The sequence below is a fragment of the Carassius carassius genome, chromosome 8 (assembly GCF_963082965.1).
Source record: "Carassius carassius chromosome 8, fCarCar2.1, whole genome shotgun sequence".
Taxonomy (NCBI): Eukaryota; Metazoa; Chordata; class Actinopteri; order Cypriniformes; family Cyprinidae; genus Carassius; species Carassius carassius.
This window is the reverse complement of record NC_081762.1, coordinates 3,674,895-3,696,614: the sequence shown is the minus strand read 5'-3', so window position 1 is coordinate 3,696,614 and position 21,720 is coordinate 3,674,895. Positions and strand designations below refer to the sequence as shown.

Here is a 21,720-nt window from a genome sequence, read left to right as displayed (position 1 = left end):
CAGGGTACACTTTGTGCATATAAAATATTTATTCAGCAGATGGAAACCAATCACAAAGATCCAAAACAACACTTGAAAAACAACAAAAAGACCATCCAATATGAACGTGTGCAGATAAAACAGAGAGGAAATGAAGGAATCCCATCTGCTGTGTCACTGCTGTGGAGAAAACACACGAGATTAATACACACCGATAGAAAAACATGATTCTGCACATGAGCAGGCCTGGTGAAGCTCACCTTTGCTTTGTTTTGTACTGGTAAATAGAGTTTAAATTCAGCGGGGAGCTCGTCCTCGGAGTACAGCCGGTCGGAGAAATACACCCTCCTGATGCGACAGTTTGCGTGAATCTGAAAGACCAGGACGGCCATCATCATCATCATCAGTCTGACGGCTTTAGTTTCAAGCTATTTCTAATAACAGCTTCGATCATGAAGGTTTGCTCACATTAGAAATTATTTTTGTATTGGCAGATTTTAAAAGCACTGCTATTTGTTCTTTCATATATATATATATAGAGAGAGAGAGAGAGAGCAAATAAAATATTATAAATATACTATTTTATTTAAATATAAATGTACATAAATCTTATTTTTAAAATCTATATTATACAAATTATTATTTTCTAAACAATTAAGTCAACTGAAATACAAAGAAATTATGATGTAAACAAATCTGATATGTTCTGCTGCTTAAATTATGCTTAAATATTATATAGTTACATTTTATCATATTGTAATACTATATATATATATATATATACACTGTCTGCAGTGTTAAGTATTATTGAATTAGTTTTTATTTTCAATTTACATTTTAATAATTTTGTTGGGTAAATATTTTTTATTAGATTTTTTTCCTATTTTCTTATTGTATTAATTATTTTTAAGTTATAGTTATTTCGGTTGAAGTTATAAGTTGCTTTGGAAACTATCTGAAAAAAAGTTTTTATACCTTTTATTTTAGTTAACGTAAATGTTTGAGTAACAAACATGTTTTTATAGTTTTAGTTTTTATTTAGCTAACTTTAACAACCCTGAGTTACCATAAACATAAACAATAAATCAGCTGTTAAATCTAGCAATTGAGTACATCTAGAGTTAGTCCCAAAATAGCACACTTTATGTAAATAGATTTTCTTATATTTTTCCTCTTGATGTTGTGCTGAAATAAGTAGTCAAATGTATTTAATTAAAAGCTTGTCCAATAAGATGTCTTAAAGTGTTTTTTAAAAGATCCTACAGAACCCATAGCTTTTGATGTTAAAGGAAGTGAGTTCCAGAGCCTTGGAGCCACAACACATAAAACACGGTCACCTCACATGTTCTAGGAATAATAAAAAAAAAAACTAATAACCCAAATATAACCTAAAATACCCTGGGTCAGCCTCTCACCTGCACTCTCAGCGTCTCGATGTAGTTGGTGCCGTACGCCCGGCGTGTGAAATCAGACAGGTTGAACTGGATCTGATTCCAGCCGTCGTCCAGCCGCATGGGCATGGTGCAGATGAAGGGCTTCACACGGGTCGTGCTCTGATAGTTACTCGCCCTGAACCTCCGCCGCACGTTCTTATCGTCCAGCACCTGAAGACCATCACACAGTCACACATGTCTGACATCACTAATCAACTCTGACTGATCTGAAGAACCGGTTCTCTACCTGAACTTCGAAAGTGAAATATTTCTTGAGGTTCTTGATGATCATGACGAGGAAGGGCAGCTTGATGCCGAGGGTTTTCTTGGGGTCAGCGGGACACGTGATGTAAGTGGTGCTGTGGAGATCACACACACACACACACACACACACATGGGTCAGGTCTGATCATGATTGTGTGTGTGTGTGTGTGTGTGTGTGTGTGTGTGTGTGTGTGTGTGTGTGTGTGAGACAGACTCACCTCACATTCGTCCCCTCCACCTCCAGAACTAAAGACTGGATGTCATTGTCTGTGATGCGCTTTATGTGTCCGTTTCTGACCTGCAACAGCATAATTAATGTCTACATCAACCTCTCTGTCCATTAGGTTATTAGCTTTTATCCTTCAGGTTATAACAGAATGCATTTTTTCAGTTAACATATATAATGTTATATATATACATACACACACATATATATACATATATATATATATAATAAACATTATAATACAATAATATAAAAGCTATATATACATACTAAAAAATAATTCATATATATATATATCAGGGGTATTACAGTTAATTAAAACTAAAACCATTAAATAAATAAAAAATCATTTGTGTTACTTGAAATAACCTAAAATAAAATTACAAAAATTCATATTTCAGCTAGATGCAAAGGAAACATTTCTCATTTTTATTTAATTTAAATTAAAGTTTTAAAATAACAAAAATATATAGAAAAAATAAAATAATAATATTTAATAATAATTAACAAAATTGTTAAAAGTTTTAAAATAACAAAAAAACTACAAAATGGAAAAAAAAAAAAATTAACAGATGTACTAAAAAATGATGGATAACTAAAACTAGACCCATTAAAATAATCATATTTTTTGTTTCTTAAAATAAAAAACTGTTAACAGAAATATATATATATATATATATATATATATATATATATATATATATATACATAAATACACACACACACACACACACACACACACACATATATATATATATATTTAAAAAAAAAACTATTATTTACAATTATTATAAAATTATTTCACCTACGTGCAAATGAAACATTTATAGTTTTTATTTAGTTTAAATTGAAGTTTTAAAATAACAAAAATATATAGAAAAAATAAAATAATAATAATTAATAATAATTAAAAGATGAAAAAATTATGGATAACTAAAACTATACCCATTAAAAATAATATAATTTTTTGTTTCTTAGAATAAAATACCATTAACAGAATATACAAACTAAAATTTTTAATTTCAGCTACTTGCCAAGGAAACATTATCGTTTTCATGTAGTTTCAAGTTGATGACAACTAAATCTTTAACATAAATTACTGAAATATAATAAAATAAATGAAAAATAATAATAACTAATTAATAAACACTAAAGCATATACCGGTACTATAATACTGTTTAGGTAAGTTACTTGAAAGAATGCTATAACAGTATCATTATGGTATGTTGTTACCATGGTAATATCATAGTACTTTTTGCAAGAATGTGTATAACGTTACCGAGGCTATATCTTTCACACCTAAAGCAGATGAAGTGTAAACTCGAGCATCATTCTAGCCTGAATATGTGATTGCAGTTAGCGGTGCATCAGCAGCAGCTGAGCTCCATCAGTCAATCTAGCATCATTCCCGCCGTCTGCTCACCTTCTTGTCCCAGATCTGCAGGGGTTTGCTGCCGATGCTGTAGAGGATGGACAGAAAGCCGCTCTGAAATGTGTTTTTGAACATAATCCTGCGGTTTTAATTCAGATGACTCCACACCATTCACAGTTTACTCTGCTGTGAACGCGTCCGGCTGGATCTCTGGACTCCAGACCTCGGGTTCCGCTTTACAAACAACAAACACACGTATGCATCAAGTAACCGTCGAATATCAAACTTAATAACGCGTTAAATATCGCGTCTGGTCTAATTAATCCTCAACAGCGACACTGACGAGCCTGAGTTTATTTGGGAGTTGCTAGGAGACGTGACGTGATCTGGTTGTCACGTCGGACCCTTTCGTGTTGACACGGCTGTTGCTATAGTAACGTAGAACTCTATGATCCCAGTGGTGTTAAAAGAGCTTTTTATTAAAACAATTAGATAATATTCAGAGAGGACATCTCTTTATCCTCGTGCGTACATTTTTAGGACACATTTACAAAAAAAGTCTTATAGAAAATACTGATGCACCGTGACAACTAGTTCAACCACTTTGCATTGAATTGCATTGCATTGATTTATGAAATGAACTAATTCCTAGATGCTTAAGACTGTGAAACAGAGAACCATTTTGAGTGACATGACATCGGCAATTGATAATGTAGGGAAACAGTAGACGATTGCACATAATTGCATTAAAGAATGAAAAATTCCTTTTATGATGTGCACAGATGACTAGATGATGACCAAGCAGTTTTGAGTTTACAAACAGCTTTGTTAATCTGTTGATATCTGTTCTTCATGACCTAAACATCAGTCCCAGACACACATGAGCAAAACAAACAAACCCAGATAAAGGACAACAGCAGCAGGAGCTCTGACTATGGCAAGCCGTTGTAACATTTAATCTATACCTTACTAGTATCTTTTTCATGTTTCTGGTACTTATTTTTTAGATACTAGTAGCTTTTCCATTAAGTACTAGTATTTATTCATTAACTACTGCTTATTCTTTAGGTAGTAGTGTATTTTGTAAAGTTACTAGTACTTATTCATTAGATACTAGTACTTATTCCAATAGATACTAGTGCTTATTCATTAGATACTAGTACTTAATCATTAGATACTAGTACTTATTCCTATAGATACTAGTGCTTATTCATTAGATACTAGCACTTAATCATTAGATACTAGTACTTATTCCAATAGATACTAGTGCTTATTCATTAGGTACTTGTACTTATTCATTAGATACTAGAATTATTCCAATAGATACTAGTGCTTATTCATTAGATACTAGTACTTATTTATTAGGTACTAGTAATTATTCATTAGATACTAGTACTTATTGATTAAATACTAGTATTTATTTATTAGATTCTAGTACTTTTTTATTGAATACTAGTACTTAATTCAATAGTGACTAGTAACGTTTATACTGTTACTAGTAACACATTTAAAAATTTTGCTATCGACTTCTATGGGGATCCGTCATTGAGAAATCAACTATTCAGTTTTGACTAGTATGTATTCTATGGTGGCCGAGAGAGATCAAAATACTGCAATTTAAGAAAACACATGCAAATTGAAAAAACACCAGCAAATGCACTGCAAATCCTTACAACACATTCAAATTAAGAAATGCTGCAAATCCTCACAACACATGCAAATTAATAAATGTGCTGCAACTCCTCACAACACATGCAAATTAATAAACGTGCTGCAAATCCTCACAGCACATGCAAATTAACAAACGCGCTGCAAATAGCACTGACCACAATGGGACAAGTTTCAAGGAGACCCCAAAAAGTGTCTGACGCGGCTGGGATTTGCTTATTGTAGAGTAGCTACTGGTCAGTGGAGTTGTTGGTGAACTGAAAGGTATGTTTTTTTATTTTAAACACTCTGATTGCAAATTATTTCTTTTAATTTTGATGATTGTAACTGACAACTAAGGAAAATCCCAAATTCAGTATCTCAGAAAATTTGAATATTACTTAAGATCAATACAAAGAAAGGATTTTTTTAAATCTTGGCCAACTGTAAAATATGAACATGAAAAATATGAGCATGTACGGCACTCAATACTTAGTTGGGGCTCCTTTTGCCTGAATTACTGCAGCAATGCGGCGTGGCATGGAGTTTATCAATCTGTGTCACTGCTCAGGTGTTATGAGAGCCCAGGTTGCTCTGATAGTGGCCTTCAGCTCTTCAGCATTGTTGGGTCTGACATATCACATCTTCCTCTTCACAATACCCCACAGATATTCTATGGGGTTAAGGTCAGGCGAGTTTGCTGGCCAATTAAGAACAGGGATACCATGGTCCTTAAACCAGGTACTGGAAGCTTTGGCACGTGCAGGTGCCAAGTCCTGTTGAAAAATGAAATATGCATCTCCATAAAGTTGGTCAGCAGCAGGAAGCATGAAGTGCTCTAAAACGTCCTGGTATATGGCTGTGTTGACCTTGGACCTCAGAAAACACATTGGATCAACACCAGCAGATGACATGGCACCGCAAACCATCACTGACTGTGGAAACTTTACACTGGACCTCAAGCAACGTGGATTGTGTGCCTCTCCTCTCTTCCTCCAGACTCTGGGACCCTGATTTCCAAAGGAAATGCAAAATTTACTTTCATCAGTGAACATAACTTTAGACAACTCAGCAGCAGTCCGGTCCTTTTTGTCCTTAGCCCAGGCGAGATGCTTCTGACACTGTCTGTTGTTCAAGAGTGGTTTGACACAAGGAATGCGACAGCTGAAACCCATGTCTTGCATATGTCTGTGCGTAGTGGTTCTTGAAGCACTGACTTTAGCTGCAGTTCATTCTTTGTGAATCTCCCCCACATTTTTGAATGGGTTTTATTTCACAATCCTCTCCATGGTGCAGCGATCCCTATTGCTTGTACACTTTTTTCTAACACATCTTTTCCATCCCTTCGCCTCTCTATTAATGTGCTTGGATACAGCTCTGTGAACAGCCAGCCCCTTTTTGCAATTACCTTTTGTGTCTTGCCCTCCTTGTGCAAGGTGTCAATGGTCATCTTTTGGACAACTGTCAAGTCAGCAGTCTTCCCCATGATTGTGTATCCTACAAAACTAGACTGAGAGACCATTTAAAGGCCATTGCAGGTGTTTTGAATTAATTAGCTGATTAGAGTGTTGCACCAGTTGTCTTCAATATTGAACCTTTTCACAATATTCAAATTTTCTGAGATACTGGATTTTCCTTAGTTGTCAGTTATAATCATCAAAATTAAAAGAAATAAACATTTGAAATATATCAGTCTGTGTGTAATGAATGAATATAATATACAAGTTTCACTTTTTGAATGGAATTAGTGAAATCAACTTTTTGATGATATTCCAATTATATGACCAGCACCTGTAGATGTATAGCCTGGTAATACCAAACTCTGCTACTTCGCTTTGCTTCATAGACAGAGTCTGGAAGGGCATACAGTAGTTGACAAACGATTACTTTCTCATGGGGGGGCACTTGTCTGAAGTTTAAAATCATTGGTATACCCATTAGACAATCACATAACATTTGGTTATGACCTGTACAGGACATTAAAGTAAAAACATTCAGTGTATGCAGCACCAGTGTGCCCTGTACAGAACATTAATGTAAAAACCTTCAGTGTCTGCAGCATCAGTGTGTCCTGTACAGGAGACATTAATGTATAAACATTCAGTGTCTGAAGCACCAGTGTGTCCTGTACAGGACATTAATATAAAAACATTCAGTGTCTGCAGCACAACTGTGCCCCGTGCAGAACATTAATGTAAAAACCTTCCGTGTCTGCAGTACCAGTGTGCCCTGTACAGGACATATTAATGTAAAAACATTCAGTGTCTGTAGCACCAGTGCAGCCCTGGTATGATATTTATTGTTTTTACTGGAGGAAAAATAGGAAAATAACAGCTAATAAAATTGGTGTCTTATCTCCATCCAGCCACCAGAGGTCATTCGATAACCAACAAACACATTAGGCTACTATATTTACAAAATTTATATTGTTTGCAAAACTGACAAAAATACATTTTCTATGTGCTTGTGTACAAATAATTGTTTCTTTTCTATTTGGTTTTCTAAAAAAAGTACATCCATCTCCTTGTTTCAGTTGGTTTTATCTCTCTCCTATATAGTTATATATACTATATTACTATTGAATTAAGTACTAGTATTCAATAAAAAAGTACTTGTATCTAATGATTAAGTACTAGTATCTAATGAATAAGTACTAGTAACTTTACAAAAGACACTAGTACCTAAAGAATAAACACTAGTAGCTAAATAATAAGTACTAGTACTTAATGGAAAAGATACTAGTATCTAAAAAGTAAGTACTAGTAACATGAAAAAAGATACTAGTACGATTTATAGATTAAATGTTACAATGGCTTTCCATATTCTGACATCACTGTAATTCAGTGAGAGATTCAGAGAAAACGAAACTTATGACAATATGGATGCCTGAAAGTTACACAAAATATTTTCTGAGACATTTAAAGACTCTTGTGGAAACATCTGAAACTCACAGGTAGGCTTAGTGATAGAAACATAACAGAGATTGTCCCGAACAGGTTTTCTAATGGAGTGGTTTGGTTTGCTGTAGTAGGGTTTATGTCAGACTAGAATAATCTGAACAGAACCAAGCTTAAGCATATCAAATATAGGCTACTTAACTTTTTTAGTTTACTGAAGATTCTACAACTTTACACTTTTTAGTCAATATCAGTGTGTATGATATGAATATTCCTGTACATTATTATGAATATTGATTAAAGAGTCATAATGTGATTTTATGTTGGAAAAAGTGAAAATATATTCAATGTAGAACGATAAATAGATGCATAAATTAATTCTTTAATAATTTGTAATTAGTGATATTGAGCTAGGCTATTTGGTATTTGATGTGGGATAATGCAATGAATATTAAATCTGGGTTAGTTCCACTATAAATGGAAATTCTTTTATCGTTTAAACACCCTCATCTCATTCCAAACCCCTTCGTAACTATCTCTTCAGAGAACATAAACAAAGCTTTTTTTTGTCTATTCACTTAAAATTCTGACACTTTTAAAAAAGAAGCGAATGCCTAAATAACATCTGTTCATCATATAAAACAATTATCTCTTCATAAGAATTGAATTAACAGTCTATTTAATTCATATGGATTTATTTTTTAATCTCTTTACAAACATTATGAATCATCAGACTTTCAATGGAGGGACAGAAATCCCTCAGATTTCATAAAAATATGTATATGAAGACAGATTTGTCATTTTAGGGTGAATTACGCCATTTTGCAAACCATATTTACCCCAAATTGCCAAAATCAGACTTTTGAGGTATTGTAAGATTATACTGAAATAAACGTTCCTCAGTTGGGAGGTGTATGTGAAGTATTTCTGTTCCTGTGGCTCAGTGGTAAAGCATTGTGTTAGCAGTGCAAAAGATCATGGGTTCAATTCCCAAAATGTACAGTATAGCTTGAATGCACTGTAAGTTGCTTTGGATAAAAGTGTCAGCTAAAAATGCATACCTGTAAATGTATTTAACTTCAACTGTTCAGGAATAAGAGTAATTTATGTTCATCATTTATCTTTTCAGCAATGTCATCCTCCAGTGGTCCACTGTCTGAGGAGCTTCAGTGCTCTATATGTCTGGACGTGTTCGCTGATCCAGTCACTGCTCCATGTGGACACAACTTCTGCAAGACCTGTCTGAATAAGCACTGGGACAACAGCCAGACCTACAGTTGTCCATATGTAACCGGTCTGCTGCTGACCGCTGTCACAATACTCTTTTTCTCTGCGTTGTGTTTAGTAAGGACCAGGACACTGTTACTGCGGTTCATCACAATGACGATGTTTATTCACAGTCACACCCAACATGGGCTTTCACCAACTGTGGATCTGTGGATTACAGCAATAAAGTTGATAAAACGTCGTGTGAGCATCTCACTATTGCATCACCTCTCCCCAGCATGTGCAATGCGAACTAAAGAGAGAGGCGCGCGCACACTCAAAATGGCACCAATGCAGCAACAGAAAAACATGTCAAAATAAAAGTCTCTAATGTGAATAGCAAAAACAACATATATTGCTCAAAGAAAAACAGAAATAAATCAGTAATAAAATAAGGATTTTAGTGGAAAAGACAACAACAATACATTAAACTTGAATTGTACTTCTAACTCGTTACATTCACCCCTTCCAGATTTCACTAAAATCCGTACTGGATCCAAATCAAATAACAACTGGTACAGGTCTGCAAATGAAACATTCATTAGTTCAACTTGTCAGTTACCCACAAATAGGTCAAGAAAAACCCCAGGGTGATCAAACCTAAGATTATCTTGGAACAATACGGTGCCTTGTACACCATAAAATGACCTGACCCTAATGTTTCATATTTGGAATCAAAATGTATCTTCACATCATACAAAAATAAAACACAACAAAATACTCTTTAAAACAAAGAAAGGAATGACCCAGTTCTCTTTTTCAGATTACTTCCTACACCTTGGAGGTAAAAGGGTTTCTGAGCCATCGACTCGATTAATCTGTTCACTTTCTTAACAACTCTACCTGCCCTTGTCCTAACACCCTGAACGTCAGTAACTGGAACTTGGATGTCAGTGTCAGTCTGAGTGTCAGTCAGAACTTGTGGTTGTGTATGTGTATCTGTGTCACAGTCAATGTTAACATCAAGAGATGATGGACTGGATTCAGCTCCACTCTGAGAGAAATCTCTGCTCTTATTCTCTTCAATGTGCAACTGATCACTGGACTCCATTTCCTTCGGACTGCAATGGTCTGTTTCCACAGCTTCCTCATCATCAAAATCTGAAACTACAGAACTTTCAAAGTCTACGTTCACCCATCTCCTGGTTCTCTCTTCCAGATCTGTTGGTTCAAAGTCATCCGCACAAGACTCATTTCTGACGCTACGTGACTCACACTCTGAATCTTCCACAGAGGGCGGAAGACTTTCCTCCTCATCAGGTGTTTCAACAGGTAGGAAACTAATGTCTAAAACCAGGTTCCTGTGCACAATCTTCACTTTCCCTTTCTCATCCTCTAGCTTGTAAATGTGCTTCTGCAGATTCCTGTCTACTACAGTGTACACCACAGGGTCCCACTTATCCGCTAGTTTCCTCTTTCCTCTTTCTCCTTTATTCGCCACCAGCACACGATCCCCAATGTTCAGACACATCCCTCTGACTTTCTTGTTGTAACCTTTTGCCTGTTTTCTCTGCTCTTTTTCAGAATGTCGCTGCGCAATCTCAGCCGCCTCATGGAGGTATGACATCAACGACTTCAGGTAAGTACCATGATCAACAACCACAGGGTCATGTAGCACCTGTCTGAACATAACATCCACCGGCAGCCTTGGTACACGACCAAACATGAGTTGAAATGGAGCAAACCCAGTTGTCTCATGGACCGTAGCGTTGTAAGCAAAAGTTAGCGTTTGTATTTGCTCTGGCCATTTGTGCTTTTCTTTTAGAGGCAGGGTTCGGAGCATACTTCCCAAGGTCCGATTAAACCTCTCTACACCTCCGTTTCCCATGGGGTGGTATGCAGTGGTGTGAGACTTTGCGACTCCTGATAGCTTCAACAACTCCTTTAGAAGGGTACTCTCGAAGTTGGCTCCCTGGTCGGTGTGGATGCGACTCGGGAATCCGTACACACAGAATACACGATCCCACAGCTTCCTTGCAACTTGTTTCGCACACTGATTCGCACAAGGGAAGGCATGTGCCAACTTCGTGAAATGGTCTGTCACAACGAGCACATCCACGGAACGTTTCTTCCCATCCTCCGCAGACCAGAAGTCCAGGCATACCAGCTCCATGGGCATAGAGGTCTTAATACTTTCAAGAGGGGCCCTTGCAGATGGTTCGGGAGCCTTGGCTAGGATGCATCTTTGACAGCACTTGATGTATTCACACACATCGTTTCCCATTCCCGGCCAGAAGAAACGTTGGCGGGCTAGATGAATGGTTCTTGCTTGCCCCTGATGACCCGCAAGATCATGTACACCCTTTAAAGCCTGCCCCTTGAGGCTAGAAGGTAAGACCAGCTGATACCGCTTCTGTTTACTGTGTGGATCTTGTGTGACTCTGTACAGTATTCCATCCTTGAGCTTTAATTTGTCCCACTGCCTGAAAAGAGATAGGGTTTTGGAACTCATGTTGGCCTTCTCTCGCCTCGATGGTTGACGCTTCAAGTTCACAAAGAACATCGCTCTTGAAATGACTGAATCAGCCTCTTGCATTTCGCGAATTTCATCCGCAGCAATCGTAGGAAGGGTGTCAATACCAGCTGGTATTAAATCTTGGTAAGACTGAATTAGCTGCACGGCTCTTGCTTGAGAAGTCTCTTCCCACTGATCATGTAAACTTAAACAGGCTTTGATAGTGGCACTGTCAGAAGGTAAGACAAGACGGGACTGGAGACAGATCTGTAAGTTCTGAGCTCCTTGACGAAACGCATCTCGAACTCCATCTCCATCAACCGCTTTAGCCTCCACAAGTAAATCATGATATCGTTCCTTCATTAGCCTGCTGCTCACGGTCTTGACAAAAGGGTCTCTACTCAGAGCATCCGCCACCACGTTTTTCTTCCCTGCTATATGCTTCAGTTCAAAGGTGTAAGATGCCAGTTTGGACACCCAACGTTGCTCACATGCAGCGAGTTTTGCCTTGGACATGACGTACGTGAGCGGATTGTTGTCTGTCCATACCGTGAATGTTTGACCTTTCAACCAATGGCTAAACTTCTCGCACACGCTCCATTTGAGTGCCAGAAACTCGAGCTTATGAACTGGATAGTTCCTCTGTGATTTGCTCAGAGTCTTGCTTGCAAACGCGATTGGACGAGCTCGCTCTTCACCCGCAGGCACTTGGGATAATACAGCTCCCAGTCCGTCCAGTGAGGCATCAATCGCCAGGATCAGAGGCAGAGTAAAGTCAGGGTGCGCTAAAACCACACTTTGAAGCAGACTCTCCTTGAGGCAAAATAATGCGCTATCACATTCTGAAGTCCAATCCGTGGGCTTGAGCTTCCTGTAAGTTCCCGCTTTAATGTCTCCCTTGATCCCTCTTTTCCTCCTCTGCCCAGCCGCAAGGGCAAAAAGCGGCCTTGCCAAAGTAGAACATCCGGGAATGAAATGTTGGTAATATAAGATCATCCCAAGAACTGATTTGATCCTCTGCACTGATGGAGTACATTTGTCATCTTCCATAAGATCTGCCTTAGACAGCTTCGAAATAACATCGACTTTGGCAGGATCTACTGAAACTCCATCCCTGTCTATGATGTGACCAAGGAATTTTACAGAGGTTCTCAGTAGGTGGCATTTCTTAGGGCTCAGCTTAAGATTGTACTGCCTCAGACGACTGAACACGATCTCCAGTCTTTCTAAAGCTTCCTGCTCATTCGGAGCGAACACCAACAGGTCGTCGAGATAACATAACAAGCTGCTGAAGTTCAAATCTCCGAAGATGTTTACCATCATCCGCATAAAGGAGGCAGGACTGTTGCATAGCCCTTGCGGCATCCTATTGTATTCATGCAACCCTACAGGGGTCGTGAACGCAGTGTATTTCTTGTCTTCTTCAGCCATGGGGATGTTATAAAACCCTGACGTCAGGTCCATGGTGCTGAAGAGTGTGTTTCCGCCCAGAGCAGCTAAGCAATCAGACTGGTGTGGAAGTGGGTGTGCATCCTTTATCGTTCTTGCATTTAGCCATCTGAAGTCTGTGCATAGCCTCAGACTGCCATCCTTCTTCCACACTAGGACTAACGGAGAAGCATACTCACTTACAGACTTCCTAATTATCCCTTGTTCTTCCATCTGGGACAAAACCTGCCGCAACTTTTGGTAGTGTGCAGGCGGCACTCTACGATAAGGGAGTCTGAATGGACGCTCATCCATTAGCCGAATGCGATGAACAAAACCCTTTACTTCTCCACAGTCCAATGCATGCTTAGAAAACACGTCGTTGTATCTCTCCAGTAACTGTACTAATTTCTCCTTTGTCACATGGCTGACAGAAACAGAATGAATGTCGAGATCAACAAGACCAACCGTTTCCAATCTCTGTTTGAAATCAGCTGACAACTTAGGAGAATGCTGAATCTCCTCCGCAGACACTTCAGCTCGACTCAGCCCTTGGAAAAGTTCAAAATCTTCCATGGCAACACATGGGAACACGTCTGCTAATTTGCGATTCCTCTTAAGGGTGACTGGCTTATCAGAGAAGTTAGTGACTTTTACGGGAACCCAGCGATCACCCCATAATGGCGTGACGACCCGCCCGACCATAATGTCTCGTGACACAGACCTTGAATTTGTAGGTTCCACTACTACTGTGCTCCCAGGTGACATCGGGACATTTTTTGGCAGCTTTCCCCAGACAAGATGTTCCTGCCTTGCTAAAAGAGTGACACACTGCTGTAGCTTGATTGTTCCCACCTTATCTGGTAGCTCAGAACCCTTCCACCGACACGTGTTGGCCATTACATCCAGGAACTGCTCACATCCTGCCATAGGTTCCACTCTATGATTAGAAACAAGTCTCCAAAAATCATTGCTACCTTTCATCCGATGCGCAAGGAATTTTATGACATTTGTGCCAATGATCAGATCATCCCGCTGGCCAGGTACAACGAGAATGGGCACTAGGCAGCTCTCTCCATAAACTTTCAACTGGACCTCGTACATGCATTTTGGTCTTGTAACCTTGCCACCACATCCTACTAAGATGACTTCCTCCTGAAGTGGTGTGGGTGAAGGCAATACATTCTCACTTAACATCCTTTTTTCCACTTTGTCACTAAAAGTGCAGGCCATGGAGCCTGTATCAAGCATCCCCTTAATCGAAAACACATTATTAACACTGACTGGTGCGTAGAACAAATCGTCGAATGCCTCAACTATCTGGACATTTTGTGCGATCACCTTGGTCCCAGTGGGAGCCTGTGCACGTGCATTCTCATAAAACTGGTGAAGATCAACACTCTCTAGGGGTTCTTCACTAATGCTCACGCATCCCCCTTCCGAACGTGAGCCATCTAGTTTAAACCTGATGGACCCCGGAATGGTGATGGACCGGGTCCAGACCTGTCACTTGTACAGTCACTTTTACTGTGCCCAGGCTGGAAGCATGCAAAACACAGACGTTCTCGTCGACAATGTGTTACAGTAGAGTGATCGTGAGATTGGCATACTCTACAGAGCTTGCTTTGGGGCTGGCGAGATGGCATTTGAACATTTTGAGACAGCGCACGGTCAAGGAGATTAATCAGAGTTCTCATACAATTGTTGTCATCCTGTATAGTGTGTGCATTACTAACTTTGCTGCACTCACCCGACTCTGTTGGAGAGCCAACATCCACTTCATCCTCATTGAACGTCTGAATGTGAGCGGTGACATGCCTTGTAGCAGGGTGACGCTTAGGCTTGGCTGACATATGCTCTTTTAACTCTGTGTGGTACCTGTCAAGCTGTTCTTGGATTTCCTGTGCAGTCCATTTTTCTGGAGCTTTGAAACGGAAAACTGCAGCAAGAGTGGAATCTGGGCAGTACTTCACGAACATCATTGCAGCTTCTTGACATGGATCTTCCATTCGCCGCCCAAGTCTCTTTAAAGCTTCCTCCGCAAGATCCACTGCTTTGTTCAACCGCACCCAGTACTCGACAGGATCCTCTCCTACTAATGGAACAGTTCCATAGAAATCAGCCAAAGGCATACATGAATAATTAGCATCGCTAAAATGTTGTTTCAGGATGTCAATGATAACCTTCGGGTTCTCAACTGGGTTTAAAGCTGAATTACAGCGAAGAGTGACTTTGACGACATCTTTAGCTTTACCCATCAATCTGCTTAAAATCTCTTGATGCTGCTCTGCTAATGGTATTCCTCTCTTTCTCAGATATGTGTCCATCAGCTCCTCCCACTCACGCACACCAAACTTGTCTGATGCATCACCACGGTAGACTGGGGGCTCTTTTGCTTCACTTTGCATTACTAACCTCACTCCAGTCAAGTTAAGTGAAGGTATGTCTGAGAATGTCTTACTGGTACCTAACCCTGGTGTTTGTGCACTCTTATTCTCTCCTTCACCATAACTAGCCTCTTTTTGAGATGCTAACATGGTCTGCCCCACTTGTTGAGCTATGTGTGCTATCAAACCTTGCCAATTTGGATCTGCTATGTCTGGAACAGCTAAGGGCACAGTATCATGATCAGTCACACGTGTGGAGCTTAATACACGGGGGGTTCTGTTCACCTTATTCTCTCTCACAATTGGAGTTTCACTAAAAAACTTTCCCCTCCCAAGACCTAAACCAGTCATTGTCTCATAAGCGTCAATTTCATCATCTTTTAAACTAAACGCCATGTCTTCACTTGAAAATCAAATTTCAAATAAAATAAACAAATGAAAAATGTCAGAAAATGTGAGAAAAATAAATCACTTAAATGAGAGAATGCATTAAATCAATATTAGAAATCTCAAATGTCCATTTGTATTCTCACTGTTCTTTTATCAACAAAACTGAACCTCAATGCAGCGTCCCTCGGTGACTCAACTGACGTTGATCCTGAAGCAAATCTTCTGATCCGGGTCACGGCACCAATGTAACCGGTCTGCTGCTGACCGCTGTCACGATACTCTTTTTCTCTGCGTTGTGTTTAGTAAGGACCAGGACACTGTTACTGCGGTTCATCACAATGACGATGTTTATTCACAGTCACACCCAACATGGGCTTTCACCAACTGTGGATCTGTGGATTACAGCAATAAAGTTGATAAAACGTCGTGTGAGCATCTCACTATTGCATCACCTCTCCCCAGCATGTGCAATGCGAACTAAAGAGAGAGGCGCGCGCACACTCAAAATGGCACCAATGCAGCAACAGAAAAACATGTCAAAATAAAAGTCTCTAATGTGAATAGCAAAAACAACATATATTGCTCAAAGAAAAACAGAAATAAATCAGTAATAAAATAAGGATTTTAGTGGAAAAGACAACAACAATACATTAAACTTGAATTGTACTTCTAACTCGTTACACATACTGTAAAGAAACCTTCAGCCAAAGACCCGATCTCAAGATTAATATCACACTCCGAGAGGTTGCTGATCACTATAAGAAGAAAAGTCCTGAGGAAAAGAATGAAGTTCTGTGTGACTTCTGTGAGGACAGAAAGCTGAAAGCCCTGAAGTCGTGTCTGGTGTGTCAGAGCTCTTACTGTGAAACTCACCTGGAGCCTCATTTGAAAGTGGCAGGTTTAAAGAAACACAAACTGATGAATCCTGTGAGTAATCTGGAGGACTATATATGCCAGAAACATGAGAGGCCTCTGGAGCTGTTCTGTAGAGATGATCGGACATGTGTGTGTCCCATGTGTGCTCTGACAGACCACAAGAACCACAGCACTGTTCCTCTAGAAAAGGAGAGTGAAGAGCAGAAGGTAAAACCGCTTTTAAATGGTTCATATCATGAGCAATCTGATTTTTATTTGATCTTCTAAAATATTTTGTGAACAGAAAGCAGTAAATGTGATGATATATTGGGCAACTTTTTGAGCAAAGTTGCTGGGTGAGACACACTGGGCCCACAACCATTTTAAAGTATACAGATAGAAATTGCCGAAGAAAAACACAGCCAAAGCAACATAAATCAAATATCATCGTGGAGTTGGAAAATGACCATTTAAAAAACAAAAGAAATAAAAGTGGCGTGTTCCTTTAAATGTCTGTTATAAATGTGTTGTGTTGGTCTGTCTATAGATGAAGATTCAAAATGAAGTACAGCAGATGATCGAGGACAGAACCAAGAAGATTCAAGACATCAAACACTCAGCAGAAGTCAGAAAAGTGAGTTTAAAATAATTTAATTTAATATATGTACATATATTTGTGGTGGATCAAAACCTCTAATCAAAAAAAAATTAATAAATGCATTCTTGTCTTAAGACAACTTTGATGAACATTTTTGATTCAATTCAAATGTTAACTACGATCCAGTTCCAGGTATCCAAGAGTCTTAAATGCAGACCAAGTATTTCCAGTAGTCTGGCGATTTTACAGTCACTCTTTCTGCCTTACCATATTCTAGCTTGCTTAACCTTACCCAATACCTAACAACTGGTTCCTATCACAAAGCAGTAATTAGGAGTTTACTAGTTTATCATGAGTATATGTTCCCCAATGATGGCATCCCAAAATGTTCCATGATTTGAGTTTAATACTTTCTTTAAGCAAAAGAGTTACCCCTAAAATTGACATACTGTATGAGCAATGGTAACACAAATTCTTGGCTTAGCAAACAGCACTAATAATTTTTAATACCAATAATTTTTTTGACCTGGTTCTCCAGAGAAACACAGAGATGGAGAAAGCAGCTCGTGTTGAGTTCTTCACTGATCTCATCCGCTCCATTGAGAGATGTCAGACTGAACTGCTGGAGACGGTGGACAAGCAGCAGAAAGCAGCAGGGAAACAGGAGGAAGAGCTCATTGAAGAGCTGGAGCAGGAGATCAGTGAGCTAAAGTTGAAGAGCACTGAGCTGGAGCAGCTCTCACACACTGAAGATCACCTCCACCTCCTGCAGGTCAGTCAGCATCTCTCTGATCACTGATAGTGCAGTATGACACTCCTCATGCTGAAGGGTTTCTCCTCTCCTGCTGTAGATTTACTCGTCCCTGTGCAGCCCTAAAAACACCAGGAACTGGCCTGAGATCAGAATGGAGACTAGTGAGAGTCTGGAGACTCTGAGGAGAGCTCTGACTCAGCTGCAGGACACTATAGATGAGAAACTCACACAGACCGGTACATATATTTATCAGAATTGAATCTCATTAATGTAGAATGAACCAGGTTTGAGCTGAAATGCAAGTATGTGAATGTGTTTGTGGCTCATTATCAGCCATTGTTAGTTATTCATTTCAGAAATGGGGGAGATACTAAAGAAACATTCATTTTATATTCACTCTGTGATTGTTTGACCTTTCAACTGTTTCATTCATATTTTTGTGAATACATTTTCTATGAGAATATGAACGATTGTGTGTAGATCCATCTTAGCAGCTCAGAATTGTGAATATTTTACCAGGCAATCAAACTGATGGACATCAAGACGTGTTTATGTGTGTGCGTGTGTGTGTGTGTGTGTGTGTGTGTGTGTGTGTGTGTGTGTGTGTGTGTGTGTGAGTGTGTGCGCGTGTATGTGGGTGCGCGTGTGTGTGTGTGTGTGTGTGTGTGGGGGGGGGTGCGTGTGTGTGTGTGTGTGTGTGTGTGTGTGTGTGTGTGTGTGTGTGTGAAATTACATGCCTGCATCTCAAACAGCAGCTGGGCTTTAATTGTTTTTCAATTTGTTTAAATTCAATTTGTCTTTATACATAGAAGATCTCAAATACTATATCTCACAATGTTTTATTGTCATTAGTCTCTACAGAGTTGAAGTGGATGCAGCAGTATGCAGGTACAGTGATGTCTGCTCTACACTAATTTTACATTCATACAGCTTTATTTTATTTGTACTTTCCATACAGCTTTATTTTTGTACTACTGTCTGATTAAAAACTAATAAAATATGAAAATGCCCCTATTGCATCCGGGGTCTTTCCTTGAGCCTGTTCTGCTCTGATTAGTCAGTCTGTTGTGATTGGTGTAGTGCTTAGAGCACATGTCAGAAACTAAACGCCAATTATCATAACTGTATTTCTGCTTCCTCAGCACGCATAAACACAGTGATACAAACAGTAATGAGGATGGTGGTTTTATCAGTTCAAGTCCTCATCCTTTGGAAGTGCATGCAAAGTAGATTTGCTTTCACACCCAGAAAACATTGTCGGCGTATTTGAGGGTCAAAGTAGATGTTGTTCAAGGGCAGCCAATGAAGACCACATGCTGGCATTACCCTGTTGAAAAAAACAGCATATGTTAGGTTTTGAAGCATGGCTGCTGGTTTAAGCTCGTCCTTAATTGGCCATGAGCTGGTTTAAGATGGTCAAGTGCTGGTTCTAAGCAGCTAGCTCCTGCTCAGGACAAGCTCATGTCCAGATCATAACCAGCAGCCATGCTTCAAAAAATACCTAACCAGAATATGACTTTTTTTTTCAACAGGATATGCAGATTTGTTACAAGCTTAGATAGCTTTGTGCAGGAAGTAAAACCTTTATTTACAGACGACTCGTTTTGGCACTTTAGAACCGGTTCTTTTTCTTTTGATAGACAATAACTTTATTTATTGTGCACAATGAGCTTTTACATTCACAAACAGCTTCATTAACACTACATGAAAGGTAATATCTGAAAAGGCATAATAGGGGCACTTTAACCTGTCATTAATCCTAATCCTAATCTCAAAATCTGTCTACGGTAAAGTTGTGATGCATATTCTTTGTTTTCTCAGTGGATGTGACTCTGGATCCTGATACAGCTCATCCTGATCTCATCTTGTCTTATGATGGAAAACAAGTGAGATGTGGAGACATTAAACAAAAGCTCCCTTATAGCCAAAAGAGGTTTACTTTCTGTACAAATGTCTTGGCAAAGGAGGGATTCTCCTCAGGGAAGTTGTATTATGAGGTGCAGGTAAAGGGGAAGACTGAATGGGATTTAGGAGTGGCCAGAGAATCTGTTAAAAGGAAGGGAAGGATCACATTGAGTCCTAAGGATGGATTCTGGACCATGTGGCTGAGAAATAAGAACCAGTATGCAGCAATCTCTTATCCCACTGTCCCTCTGTCTCTACGAGTGAGACCGCAGCGCATCGGTGTGTTTGTGGATTATGAGAAGGGACTGGTCTCCTTTTATGATGTGGAGTCCTGCTCTCTTATCTACTCTTTTACTGATCAGTCTTTCAATGGCAAACTTTATCCATATTTTAGTCCATCCTTGAGCTTTAATGGTAGAAACTCAGCCCCTCTGATCATCACACCTGTCAATAACAATCAATGAATTTACACTCTCAGGCTGTGTGTCAAAGCATTTTTAGCCAAATGAAGTGCTCTGTTGATGCAGCATTTAGCTTGAGTGAAATCTTCTTCCGAGCTTTATTTTTCAATAATGAGATCTCATCTGGTACAAACATAGATACCTAGAGAACAGTGATATTTACTTCTTCTGTTGTGACGATCAGTGATATTTCTCCCACCCCTCCTCCACTGTGATTGGGTGGCTGGATTAAAAAGTGACAGTGATGTGTGTTGTGTTTTTACACAATTTTTTCAACTCTCAGCCAGAAAAAATAAAATAAAAAAATATCACTGCCTGAACTTGCTGCAGCCATTTACAAATAGTGACAGGACTTTTGCTGTCAAATAAACACAAATTTCTTGGTCCAGGTAAGAGCAAGAGTAAACATCATTAATTTACATATACTACAATGAATATAAGATATAAGATAATGCATATAGAGTATAACATACATTCGTACATAGCCCTGGCAAAATCTCATTATGCCCATGGATGCATTTGTATAAATTAAATAATTTAACATGTTAATGGCAATTAGCTTGATCAAGATTGTACTCAATTTAAATAAAAAAAATCTATATTTATGATATATTTGCTTTTATGATTAATGATAAACCAAAACCATCTGAACAAAACTGTATAATCCTGTATGATTATGCATAATTAAAAGGGGCAAATAAAATGTTGCTTAATATATCACAATTAAATGTTGACATCACAAAGGATACCAATCGGGTCACAATACAAAACTAATCTTTTTGGTCTTATAAATAGACGTCCTTTTTATTGAGATTACAACACAAACTTTAACCGCTGATAAAAAAAATAAATGATTATATGTTTTAATAATAGGCTTTTTCCCTGTGAAAGTTTGCATTACCATCACAATTATTTATCAAAAGCACTTGTAATTTAAATTTATCAGACATTTGAAGTGCATTAATCCACGTATAATATTTACATATATAAAATATATAATATAATTATGCTTTGTGAACCAGAATAACTTGTTAAACATGTGCAAACAATATACTTGCTCTTGTGAATTTATTTGGATGTTAATTGCATTGTGCGAGGTGTCTCTTTAATAAAACTGCATGGTTTATATACATGTTGCTGCTGATTTGGCTGACACACCTCGGTCCAAGGAAGGTATTCGTTGCTGGCTGAAGGTTTCCTGCATGTTCGGTCTTTTCAGCAGGCAAAGTTATTCAATTCTAATATGACTCCATTTTAGTATGACCTCGAATTTAGGTTGAAAGGCAAATTGGTTGTTTGCCTGTCTCTAATTAGTATTATTATTCTTCTGACATTTAATTATTCTAATTTAACTCTTTACTTTATATTTACTATTTCCTCAGAAAACTATGTTGCTCAGGTT

At 38.6% G+C, this 21,720-nt stretch overlaps 2 protein-coding genes across 3 annotated transcripts; one reads left to right on the top strand and one right to left on the bottom strand.

Annotated features, from left to right (window-relative positions):
* Positions 1 to 7: 7 nt before the first annotated feature.
* LOC132144998 (cilia- and flagella-associated protein 20) lies at positions 8 to 3,805 on the bottom strand. Of its 2 annotated transcripts, none has more exons than XM_059555652.1 (6): positions 3,327 to 3,805; positions 1,895 to 1,974; positions 1,660 to 1,771; positions 1,395 to 1,583; positions 240 to 350; positions 8 to 156 (listed from the first exon to the last, which is right to left on the bottom strand). In XM_059555652.1, the coding sequence occupies exons 1-6, from the start codon at positions 3,408 to 3,410 to the stop codon at positions 154 to 156; spliced, it is 579 nt and encodes a 192-aa protein (XP_059411635.1). In that variant the 5' UTR covers positions 3,411 to 3,805; the 3' UTR covers positions 8 to 153. The 2 variants fall into 2 exon arrangements, with proteins under 2 accessions (XP_059411635.1, XP_059411634.1); XM_059555651.1 differs by having other exon boundaries at positions 8 to 159; positions 3,327 to 3,802.
* A 3,914-nt stretch (positions 3,806 to 7,719) lies between these two features.
* LOC132144995 (E3 ubiquitin-protein ligase TRIM21-like) lies at positions 7,720 to 20,352 on the top strand. The gene is made up of 8 exons (XM_059555649.1): positions 7,720 to 7,875; positions 8,949 to 9,113; positions 16,440 to 16,828; positions 17,148 to 17,234; positions 17,737 to 17,970; positions 18,050 to 18,188; positions 18,805 to 18,840; positions 19,774 to 20,352. The coding sequence occupies exons 2-8, from the start codon at positions 8,951 to 8,953 to the stop codon at positions 20,319 to 20,321; spliced, it is 1,596 nt and encodes a 531-aa protein (XP_059411632.1). The 5' UTR covers positions 7,720 to 7,875; positions 8,949 to 8,950; the 3' UTR covers positions 20,322 to 20,352.
* The last annotated feature ends 1,368 nt before the right edge of the window (positions 20,353 to 21,720 follow it).